Source organism: Ascaphus truei, chromosome 7 (genome assembly GCF_040206685.1).
Source record: "Ascaphus truei isolate aAscTru1 chromosome 7, aAscTru1.hap1, whole genome shotgun sequence".
In the NCBI taxonomy this organism is placed as follows: domain Eukaryota; kingdom Metazoa; phylum Chordata; class Amphibia; order Anura; family Ascaphidae; genus Ascaphus; species Ascaphus truei.
The window spans coordinates 34,805,398-34,817,974 of NC_134489.1; the positions used below are offsets into that span (position 1 = coordinate 34,805,398).

At 46.1% G+C, this 12,577-nt stretch overlaps 1 protein-coding gene across 2 annotated transcripts in view; it reads right to left on the bottom strand.

Moving 5' to 3' along the window:
* The window catches only part of OTUD7B (OTU deubiquitinase 7B), a 60,485-nt gene that overhangs the window by 19,766 nt on the left and 28,142 nt on the right, over positions 1-12,577 (bottom strand). For both annotated transcript variants that reach the window (XM_075607632.1, XM_075607631.1), the window contains exons 2-7: positions 8,752-8,916; positions 5,740-5,955; positions 3,007-3,108; positions 2,781-2,908; positions 1,887-1,999; positions 455-582 (exon numbers count right to left, since the gene is read on the bottom strand). In XM_075607632.1, coding sequence (XP_075463747.1) covers positions 455-582; positions 1,887-1,999; positions 2,781-2,908; positions 3,007-3,108; positions 5,740-5,955; positions 8,752-8,916 — 852 coding nt within the window. The remainder of the gene's footprint in view (positions 1-454; positions 583-1,886; positions 2,000-2,780; positions 2,909-3,006; positions 3,109-5,739; positions 5,956-8,751; positions 8,917-12,577) is intronic.

The window sequence follows — 12,577 nt, forward strand, 5'->3', positions numbered from 1 at the left end:
CTGCAACTCTTTCTAGCACGTTCTTCTGAAACCAGTAACTAAAAAAAAAAAATATGTCACGCCCTCTCACACACCCCACCCGCCCTCTCACACACCCCACCCGCCCTCACACACACCCCCCCCACCCACCACTTTTTAGTTGCTGGTTTCAGAAGAACGTGCAATAAAAATATATCTCTCAGGAGAAACATGTCTCTATAAACAGGGCTGGGCCAACGCCTGTCCTCAAGGGCCGCCAACAGGTTCAGTTTTCACGATATCCCTGTTTCAGCACAGGTGGCTCGGTCAAAATGACTGCACCACCTGTGCTGAAGCAGGGATATCCTAAAACCTGACCTGTTGGCAGCCCTTGAGGACTGGAGTTGGCCCAGCCCCTGCTCCAATATGTCAATAAAATGAGGAAAACAAGCTTTAAAAAAACAAACAAACAAACAAAAAAAAGCCACAACTTTACCTTCACCGCCAGAGTCTCTCAGCATAGTGTCCGCTACCACCACAATGGGCCTCTTCAGCACGTGGGCAAGAACAAACACGTGGAACTCTTCCAGGCTCTCGTACACCGGCTCCTCTGAGCTTTCAACACTTGCAAAAGAAATTGGAGAGATCCGATCAGCCCTTCTGCTGAATATTTAATCGCAAGCCCAGCAAACTACCACCACAGACTGAGGGAACCACCGTTACTATCCGGGGCCCAGCGCTGCTCCTAGGTATAAAACAGTTGGTTGCTTAGGGTAGGGGGGCTCACCGCCAGACCTCCAGGCCCCCCCACCAACAGGTCAGCTTATAAGGATATCCCAGCTTCAGCACAGGTGGCTCAAATCGAAGACTGAGCCACTGATTGGGCCACCTGTGCTGAAGCTGGGATATCCTTAAAACCTGACCTGTTGGGAGGTGGGTGCCTTGAGCACCCCTTCTTTTGAATTTCTCGTCTATTAATTTCTTTAAAAATAATTGTAATGGCACAAGGATCCTGCTTGGCTTTACATTATCACCATAAACGCAGGAAGATCGCGCCACGCATTGCGAGTCTGTCACGTGCGTGTCGTTATTGAGCCGTGCCGGCTGTGGCCCACATACAGTTATAGACAATAGAAGACAGGAGAGCAGGAGCAGAACACTAGTCAAGAAGCCTTTCGTGTTTCAACTGGCTGCCTGGGATTACCATGTACCAGTTCTGCGACTTCAATATGCAAGCCAGGCACTGCCAGCAAGGAGAATCTGAGAATTACTCTTCACGCTCATAACCAAACAGTGCGGTTACATCTTAATTGGAAAAGCATTTTCTTGCATTGCTGCTGACTCAACAACTACTGGAAACTATATACTGACCAAGTGAGCAGCAATGGCAAACTCACAGCTTCTCAAAAGCCTTTACCCCCCCCCCATACATTCCCAGGCAAAGACTGTTAGGTCACCAAAACAGTTTATATTCCACCTTCTCAGTGTGTCAGATACTACTGAGTGAAGGTCCCATGTTGGGGGTGATGTAAAGGTCCTACACGTCTGTTTCCACCTGAGCTCACCTGACAGCAGCCAGCAGGAGGGTATAAGGGCATTTCCACTTATCCCAGGAACACGGATGAGGTAGGGACTTGCTCTCCGCGCAGCTTAAATATCTACGGATTTAGTTTTAAAAGACCAGTGACAATAGACGTTCTATGCATGGATAACGCGGTCACCCCGGCTTTCTTTAGCAGAGAGAGTACTACTATAAAAACTAACTTTCTGCCCGTGTCACTAAACTGCAGCGGGGTGGGGTACCGCATGCACACCCGGAATTAACGGCCATTCAAGTCAATAGCACGTCACACCAGATAGGGGATACCTGGCATCCGGGCCATAGTACCTTACAGACCTAAATCTCATACGCACAGGTTTCCACTTACCCTGCACAATTACCGCCATTTGTTCCATAATGCATCCGGGGCTCACTCGACGCAAGTTTAATTAACTCGTTCCACTCTTTCTGCCATTCCTCCTCGGTGTACACAAGGCCAGACTAAAAGCAGAGAAAGAAGAATTGTTGGTTGTTACATCTGCTCATTTACAGCAACTAGATCAATAACAGCTGCGAAGGAGTGAAGAAAACATAACAGTTCAATACATTTCCCATACAAATATCGGCAATAAAATAACTTGGCTTTTTAAGGATATAGATATATAGATATATATATAGAGATATATAGATATATATATATTTATTTTTTATCGGTGGCTGTATACTGATGGAGCGGCCGTTATTCGAACACATCACGGCACCGATTTTTAGTTCTCTGCTGTTCCCTACGCAGCATGAACGCGGCCAATCGCCCCAGGTACCCGCGCTTATCCCAGGTACCCGCGCTTATCCCAGGCACCCGCGCTTATCCCAGGCACCCGCGCTTATCCCAGGCACCCGCGCTTATCGCGGATGTTTTGTTTGAATTTTATGGCTTCTGTTTCTTCATTTGCAATAAAATGGATGAATTGTAATGTGTACAGTACTGTGCTGCTGTGTCAATTTCATGTTTTTAAAAGCCAGAACACTAAAATTCGTTTTCCTGCAGTCGCCGCGCTCGCATCTTAGTGCGGGAAGGCTGGAATTCATCCCGCGGCTTCTAATCGGGATTCCGATGTAAATGACGCGTGAAGTGTTCGTATAACGGCCGCTGCATCAGTATCAAAGTTTAATTTCACTATAACCTGCAGCATGGGAAATGCCAGGATAGAGTGGTAGGGAAGAAAGGTTCTCACTTGAACGTGGGCAGCTGTTCTAACAATGGTGTTTAAACGTCTAATACCTCTTTATTTTGCATGGTTTGTTGAAACCTCCACCTTCGCTTCAGGGCTTCTTTCTCCACCCCTTTCTCCATCAAAGTGTAGAGGGATTTGCGAAGCATCAGGTCTCGGTCGTGAAACCCCCACATTCCTAGGGAAGGAGTTACAGAATAAAAGCTCTGGGAGACCTTTCAACAAGCCAGTCCCTTCAGTCTCCAATGCATCCTTTTGATCTTCCCCTGCACTTACCAAGAGATGCCGCATGCAGCAAACAGTTCCCATCCCCTGTGGTTGCCAAGGGAAGAAGCCTTTGGCAGGTCGGGTCAACGTGCATCCACCAGTTCAGCCGACCTAACATGAGAAGTGCCAGAGATGATGATTGACATACATTGACACAATGGTGGTGGCGGTCCCCTACTTCTGATAACTATGTATCTATGTGAACACACAGGATTTTTGCGCACAGTACGCAGGTTATCAGTTGGATAGACAACCCCCCTCAAACTATGCCAAATCTGAACGGATACAGCTGAGAAAAATCATGCAACCTGCAACAACGCCTTAAGCTTAAATGGACATACATGGGTGAGACACCCATGGACCTCTACTCTGAGTAGCCACTTACGGTTGCAATGGCTCATACATCTATATTATGAAGAGCAGTATTAATCAATTCCAATGTCATCATCCCCTTCCTTAAGGGAAGACTGAAAAGGATGTTACGCCCAAGATATGTAAAGTAGTAGCTTTTGTCTTGAAATAGCTCATTATAAAATCATCTCTGGAGGTGATGGATCATAACAAAATAGAAATACAACTGGTTGGATAGAGATGACACCTTTCTGGCCAATCAATGTATATTAATAGACGCATGAAGGAAGTAACGGGGAGGGACAGAAAATGTACATTCCAGGTTTCCTATCCAACCGTCCATCACCTGCTATTTATCCAGATATTTACTAAGCAGAGTCAAAGAACAAATTCAAACTAACAATCAAAAGGTCACACTGCTTCCGAAACGGCAGATGTGTTCCTCGCATTCCCGGGTATGGTGGCGTGGTCTAAAGGCTTTAAATAACAAAAATCTACAACAGAAGGCCCGAGTGAAGGGAAGCTCAGTGCCAGCAGTGATAAACTGCAGATATCAGGGAAAGGAATCCACTTTAGCTGCGAGTGCTTGGTACACAACTCTCCAGGACAATAGCTCCACACAGAAACACAGGCTATTTCCAGTCAATACATCTTGAGCCAAATGGGTGCGTTCCAAGAGCAAAACAGGGGGGGGGGGGAAAAAACCAGTGCGGGTGATGTTAAGATCGCTGTGCGGCAGCAGTGCGGAGCATCTCACAAGCTGGACGTTTTCATTAACCCTTTCACTGGCAGCAAGGCCTACAAAAGTGCACAGCATCCAAAGCCCTAAGCATCTCAATATTTCCTGTGCTTCCTTACACTAACTCAGAGGCAACTAACTCCAGTCCTCAAGGGCTGCGAACAGGTCGGGTTTTCACGATATCCCAACTTCAGCACAGGTGGCTCAATTAGTGGCTCAGTCAAAGACTGAGCCACTGAGTGGGTCACCTGCACTGAAGCAGGGGCTGATGGCACCACCTGTGCTGAAGCAGGGATATACTGAAAACCTGACCTGTTGGGGAGGCTTGAGGACTGGAGTTGAGCACCCCAGCGCCATGTAACATTTCCCAGAAACCGTGTGCCATGCTGTACTCCCGATTACAACGGGCATGCACTTTACTAACCAAATCCGCAGCATCGCGTTGCCAGAAGTCGCTGAACCAATGTAAGCGAGGCATACAGAGGCCTCGCGCTCTCCACCGGCATTTCATTTAAATGCTTTGGGGCAGAGCGCGGGGCCTCTGTTAGCGCTGCTCCCCCCCAAATGTTGTGCCCCCAGTTTGCGCACCCCCGCACCAAGGCTTAGCACTGTTTAGTTTTGTTGGGCCTCTGAAATTTCACAGGGTGGCCTTCGGTCTGGGTAAATCACAAAAGCGGTGACATCACTCTTGAGGAATTTCCCAATAGTGCTTTCCGCAGCAGGTTCATCAAGAGGCATGTCATCGCCAGACCAACTCCCAGCTCCCATCTGGGGGATAGAAGAGGCATTTTCTAATAAGTGAAACGTCAAGGATTTAATTAAATAGCAGTCAGTGTGTTCCAACACATGGAAAACATTTCCAAAGGCCCATTCAGAGTCTCTGCTTCCAAGCTGTGGTTGAAGTGTGAAGATCCGCCACTTATTTACCAAGCTAACCTTCCACTTCTTATTGAAAGTATATTTCGGTAAGATAGAAGTGTTTTCTCTCTCGAATCCAGGGGTTTCCAAACTTTTTTTTGTTAAGGAACCCCATAATTATATTGTGAAATTCTAGGGAACCCCAACCCTCTCTAATAGCGCGTCTTGAGATCAGATGCTTTGTAAGGATCCCCAACCCTCTCTAATAGCGCGTCTGAGATCCAATGCATTGTAAGGAACCCCAGCCCTCTCTAATAGCGTGTCTGATATCAGATGCATTGTAAGGAACCCCAACCCTCTCTAATAGCGCGTCTGAGATCAGATGCATTGTAAATTCTTCTGTATTTGGTACTACTTTCAAATGGCCTGAAAATTAAAGGAAACCCTTTAGGGGATGCCCAGGGATGTCAATGGTTCCTTTTTTGATAAACACTGCTCTAACCTTCTAGGCAAAAATATAAAGAGTAATAACATCCTGAAAACACGTACATGCACAAATTGGACATACCGTCATCGCCAACACCTGCTGGGCGATTCATAGCACACGGCAGACTGGTGCTAATGGACAGATTTTGACACTGCCAGCTATCCACACTGCCAGCTATCCACACTGCCAGCTATCCACACTGCCAGCTATCCACACTGCCAGCTCTTGCCGTGACCATATTGGGATTAACAAAAAGGAGCCATTGCAAAGATATCCAATACCAAATCCCAGACAGACGTCAACTCACCCGCGTGCTCCAAAGCCGCCAGCATCGACTGTTCAATCAGATCTCGTTCAATGAAGTTGCGAAACTCGTCCGTGTAGACGGTGAGGTCGGGTAACTGGAAGGTGCATACGGGCGTTTCCAGCGTGTGCTCGCTGCTGCCGTTGCTGGAGACGTGCGAACGGGCCAGGGACACGATGGTAGAGCTAGCGTGAGAGATCCCTCTGGACAGACGTTTTTCTGGAAGGATAAGGTTGTTAGAATCGGCATTCACAAGAAAGGGAATCTAATGCCGTTTGGTTGATCAGTCCCCAAAGTAAGAGGCACATTACTCTGTGCTGTTTGAAAAGTAATAATTACTTAAAGCTGCAGTTCAAGCTGCCGTAGTAATTTTTTTTTCTCCCATTCAATATGCGCATCAATACAATCTGCACACTGACAAGTGATTAGCTAAACTGCAGATCGATCCGTTGTCCTGTAATCGACGAATACATTGCTTGCTCAGGGTTATTTAATTCAGTTCTTGCACAGCATTGTAGGCAATGTAGTCCTGGAATATGGATTGACTGGGCAGTTACTAGATACAATTGGTTCCCTGTTAGAGAGAGGGCGGGGCTCAACAGCCAGAGCCTATCAGAAGGGGAAGGGGCTGTCACTTTGGAAATGCTTCCTACATTAGAAACATTAAAAATGTCTTTAAAAATTATTTTTATTTTTTTAAATGCTACATGTATTTTCTCATAGTACAGAACTGATTCATTAAAACAAAGTACATGTAGGATATTGCTTGAACTGCTGCTTTAAAACAGATAAACATAAGTGGCTGATATACTTGTAAAGCAACACTTTGTAATGCGCACTTTGTGTTAAAACAGCAATATGGGTTAACTTAAAAATAATAAATATATTATATATATATATTTTCTCTCTTTATTAGAGGTTTTAAGTAGGGGGTCTCTGGAGGTGAACCCTGTTAATTCCAGCTGCGAGGACCTGCTTCCAGAGATACGTACCTCCGTAGGGGATGCTAGTATCTCTGCAGGCAGGGAACTTGTCTGCCTAATAATGGCGGCGTTTAAAATGTCCCGTGGGCCAATAGGAACCCTTGACGTCATCCCTTGTGGCTTCCTATTGGCTTCTGTGACCAGGACCTTTAAACTAGCCAGAGAATCCGACACCCACTACAGAGGTAAGTAACTTGGGAAGCAGGGGTTTGCTGGAGCTGAAATTAACACAGTTCAGCTCTGGAGACCCCCTGCTTCAAACCTGTAATAAAAAATTAAATATATATACTGGGATAGACTGGAAACTTGGGCAGGTAAAGGGCAGATTGTTTAACACAGATAAATGTAGGGCTATGCATCTGGGAAACAAGAATAAACCGGCGACTTAGAAATCACTATACCACTGAATAAAGCATTAGTACGACCACACCTTGAATATGGAGGACAGTTTTGGGCATCATTCCATAAAAAAATAATTATGGAACTAGAAAAGCCACTCTAGGAGAGGCTAGCTAAACTAGATTAGTTTACATTGGAAGAGAGGCATCTAAGAGGGGATATGACAACTATATACTAATATATTGAGGGTAAATATAAGGAGCTTTCAAAAGAACTGTTCATCCCACGGGCAGTACAAAGGACTCGGGCCATCCCTTTAGGTTGGAGGAAAGGAGATTTCACCAGCAACAACAGAAAGGGTTTTTTACAGTAAGGGCAGTTACAATGTGGGATTCATTACCCATGGAGACAGTGATGGCAGATACAATAGATTTGTAAAATAAAAAATAAAAAAGTCGGACATCAGAAAGGAAAGGTATACAGGGATATACCACATAAGTAACATGGAAAGGATGCTGATCCAGGGAGTAATCTGCCATTATTTGGAGTCGGGAAGGAATTTATTGTCCCCTAATGAGACAGCATTAGATATGTCACTGGGTTTTTTTGTTTGCCTTCCTCTGGATCAATATACTGTAAGTACGGGTATAGGATAAAGTATCTGCCGTCTACATTTAGCATAGGTTGAACTTGGACGTATGTGTCTTTTTTCAACCTCATCTATTGAGTAACTGATACTCCTTGTTCACAAGAGACAAATAAAGTAAGCCAGTTACTTTTAAGAGTGACTGAATCGGTTTAAGGAAACCAATTACACGGGTGAGAGGTTTCAGCGAGTATTTATTTTCTGACCCGCTAGGTTGGAAACCACAATGCTTCAGTCACTTGCACATGAAAAGCACAGGTTTACACGGCAAATACTACAAGTGCTCTTTGATGATGCATATCACCCTTAAACATACTTGCTGACGGCTCCAGGTCACTCGCTCTGTTACTTTACATTTAAACAAATCAATTAAAAGAGCATGACTGATGCGCACGAGGCTCTTTTCAACTGAAATAGTGGCTCCAATGGTGCTTTTTACATGTGCATGATACTTTCTACTGATCTGAAGCATTATATGGGAGGAAGTAGAGTTATAGTACCTGCATTTGTCCTGGATATACGTGTATTCTTCTGCAGTGTGTAATACATTTGAAGAGACATTTGCATGAGCTATAGCAGGGTGGCCAGCTCCAGACATCAAAGGCTACCAACAGGTCAGGTTATTGATATCCCGGCTTCAGCACAGGCGGTTCAATCATGGGCTTAGTCTTTGAGTCCCCTGGGCTGAAGCAGGGATATCCTTAACCTGACCTGTTGGTAACGCCCTTGAGGACTGGTGTTGGCCTCCCCTGGGCTCGAGGCCTCAGATTTCTCGCTTTGTGTGCCGGTGTTTGACTTTAAAAAAGTGACAAAGAAGTCTGCGGGGTCACGATCAGAGAGCACCTCGACGTCACCTTCAGATGACACCGCAGCTTTCCATTGGCCGCAGCAGCGAGCCTGACAAATATTCTTGCCTGGTGCTGCTAAAGCGAGAACAAAACCCAACTCGTTTTAAAAACGTGCACGTACGCGGCAGCAAATGACACCCACGCAATTAAAAATGGGTGCTTCAGTAGAACGGGTCACGTAGCAGAAATATACACTTACCCTGTACAATATCATCCTGCCGCTGCAGTGCCGGCCGCACAGGGCGAGCTGCGTCCTGCGGTTTGAAGTTGCGTCCTTCATTGAAGGAATGTGACAGGCTTGCAGTGTTCACTTGTCGCATCTGCTCAAAGTCGTTTAGTGCGGCACTCGCATCCCATTTTTTCCCTAGTTTTGAAATAGGGAACAAATTAGCACCAGGGGGGAAGGAGGGGTGTGTGGAGGAACAGAGAGGAGGGGTGTGTGGAGGAACAGGGAGGAGGGGTGTGTGGAGGAACAGAGAGGAGGGGTGTGTGGAGGAACAGGGAGGAGGGGTGTGTGGAGGAACAGGGAGGAGGGGTGTGTGGAGGAACAGGGAGGAGGGGTGTGTGGAGGAACAGGGAGGAGGGGTGTGTGGAGGAACAGAGAGGAGGGGTGTGTGGAGGAACAGGGAGGAGGGGTGTGTGGAGGAACAGGGAGGAGGGGTGTGTGGAGGAACAGGGAGGAGGGGTGTGTGGAGGAACAGGGAGGAGGGGTGTGTGGAGGAACAGAGAGGAGGGGTGTGTGGAGGAACAGGGAGGAGGGGTGTGTGGAGGAACAGAGAGGAGGGGTGTGTGGAGGAACAGGGAGGAGGGGTGTGTGGAGGAACAGGGAGGAGGGGTGTGTGGAGGAACAGGGAGGAGGGGTGTGTGGAGGAACAGGGAGGAGGGGTGTGTGGAGGAACAGAGAGGAGGGGTGTGTGGAGGAACAGGGAGGAGGGGTGTGTGGAGGAACAGAGAGGAGGGGTGTGTGGAGGAACAGGGAGGAGGGGTGTGTGGAGGAACAGGGAGGAGGGGTGTGTGGAGGAACAGGGAGGAGGGGTGTGTGGAGGAACAGGGAGGAGGGGTGTGTGGAGGAACAGGGAGGAGGGGTGTGTGGAGGAACAGAGAGGAGGGGTGTGTGGAGGAACAGGGAGGAGGGGGTGGGCAAGTGGCTTCTTCAGGAGAGCAGTCTCAGTGGGCAGGACTGCCGCGCACTGCGTGTTATACTAGAGATGGGTGAATTTGGATCGCCCGGTTCCTTTGGTCCGCGGATCAATCTCAAAAAAGGCGAGTCGCATTTTGCGGATTTAAAAAAATAAAATAAAAAAAAATGGTTATTACCAATACACTCCGCAACCCGTGGACGAATTTGCACAACCCAATTCGTGGATTCAGAAGTCCGTTGGCAGACTCTTGATGGAGTGCTGAATCCGCGGATTGGATCCTGCAAATCCATCCGCGGGTTGCATCCAATGGCGTACACGTTAATGAATCCGCGCGGGGAGGAAAAAAAAAAAAAACGGACCAAATCCGTCTGCGAATTCTACACAGCGTAACGGATTCTGGGCAGGAAGGGGGGGATGCGAGAAAATCCGGATTCGCCTATCTCTGTGTAATACGCGCTACAAACGGGAACCGCGACATTAAAGGACTCTAGAGAACGTACACATTACCGTGGAGGGATTTAAAACACTAAACGGTTAGGTTTCATGTCCATCCGCACAGAAAATCGTTCTAAATCCCAATAGCATTTAATGTTCCGCGCACTATAAGCGGCAGCAAATAGAATACAGTGGGGGCAACAAAAACAAAACAGTTCATGGAGAATAAAACCCAAATATGCGGCCAACACAACATATACACAAATAGGAAAAAAATAGGTAATGCCCCAGGAATAGAAGTAACATCCGCTTCAATTTATTTTAGCAACAAGAGCGAGAAAAACAACGTTTCAGGTCCACACACGACTCTTCATCAGGTTCACGCCAGTATGGCACCATTGGATCAAGTCATCGAAATGACGGAAGATGGCCCAAATCTAAAAACTATACTCGAGACACGAAGCCAGAAAAGTTTATTTAATGAGAACTATTAAAAAGGTACCTATGCATCATCGGGCGCTGCAGAGATCTGCTCGGGATTATTCCCTTTAACATGAGTATCTGTCCAACGCCCGGAGAATTACTTCTTGTACTTCAAACTTTTAAAGCAGCAGCAGTCCAAGCTGCCATATTTTATTTATGTGCATCAATACAATCCACACAATGAAAAAGTAATGAAGTCACTAGTCAAGTTGCTGATCGATCAGCGAAGATTGGGCTCGGGGGGTTCACTAAATGGCTGTCAGTGCTGCAGAAGAAGACCAAAGATGCAAAGTTCTGTGGGGCGAATCATATGCCCAGGCAGTCACTAGATACAATTGGTGCACTGCTAGAGAGTGGGCAGGACTCAAAAAGGGGTGTGCCAAAGCCTGTTTCAGAAGAGGAAGGGGATGTGACTTTGTAAATGGTTGCAATAGAAACAAAAAATGCTTGATAGATAATACATAAATGTCATTGAGTTGTTTAAAAAAAAATGCTACAAGTATTTTCTCATAGTACAGAACCGATTTATTTAAAAAAATAAAATAAAATTCATGTAGGATATTGCTTTCTCTGCAGCTTTAAGTGATAGATCAAGTGGTAACAAATGAATCTAATAAATCCAGGAATGGGGAAAAAGGGGAGGGGAAGGGTAAGGGGTGCTCCCGCATCAGCAGAAATAATGCTTGAACCGTGCCTCAGGGCATTAGAATAGCACACTTTGTGCTTGCCCTTCGTAGAGCTCAACACCATCTAGCTACGCATTTTATCATTATTTGTATATTTATACATTATTTAATGTGTGGTTAAGTATTCACTTCATGTAGTATATTTACTTCTTTTTCTTTTTTGTTGACTTCACCTTGTTCTGGAGTTATTTCATACCCACACTTAATGTGGTTTAGTGACATCACACAGATCTTTACTATCTGACCAGTCGGCTTTTAGTTAATCACCCCTTCAGATTTAGCATCAATAGCCTGTATCTGCCCAGGTCTATTGATTTATTGATAATAGGATTTCCATAGGCGGAATGGGTCTCCCAGTCTGGAGTTATACATAGGGGATTTTCTAAGCGAGTAAGCCCACATTAAGGTGGAGTTTTGTTACTATCTTCCTGTAATTGAGGAAGACTTTTTTGGTTTGCCAACAGGGGCTGGTCCTGGACTGTTTACACCATGCCCCTCTATACAAACATGTTTTAACTTTTCATATGTGATTAAAAGGTTTTTAATTATATCAACCATATCACCCTACCAGCCAATCTGAGTGCATTCAAGGAGGAATCTTTTGTTTGTTTTTTAACAAATGAATCCCAAGGATGTATAGCACAATACTGGATAAGAATAAAATGCAGACCCCAGGCAATATCCAAACCGTATATTTCCACAGCGAACATCTGAAATGTGAAGCAATAACACCTAACATATAAGGCTACCTGTGAAACCACATGGACCCCAATTGTCCATCTACTGCTACAACTTGTTTTTGCGAGTTTACCAATAAGTAATCTGAAATATTTTTCAGAAACTGCAGAGTGGCGTAAAATAACGACTTTTGATTAGAAATAAATTGGTAACAGCAGTAAATCCCAACAGACAAGGTAACAGCAGGTCTGACTTATAGCAATGATATTTAGCATTTCTTCCAACACTCTTTGCTGTGGTTGAAGTGTGATGGTATTTTGGCCTCGTCCAAGGTGGGAGCGCACTCAATGGCGCTTGAGCGCCGTGACCTCAGGCGCTGGGCGGTTCTTGGCCAGCTAGCTGCGCGCGTTGGGGGGTGTGTGCCCGTGACGTCACATGAGCAGTTCGCCCTCATTGGCTGAACCGCGCACGTGTCCAGGGCAAGCGCAACAAATACAAAAATATTGGTGACGCTAAGCATCGCGCCTCTGCACGCTCACGCGCAGCGTGGACACAGCAATTTGCTTTTGGACTCAGCCTGCACGAGGCCTTACGTGTTCAA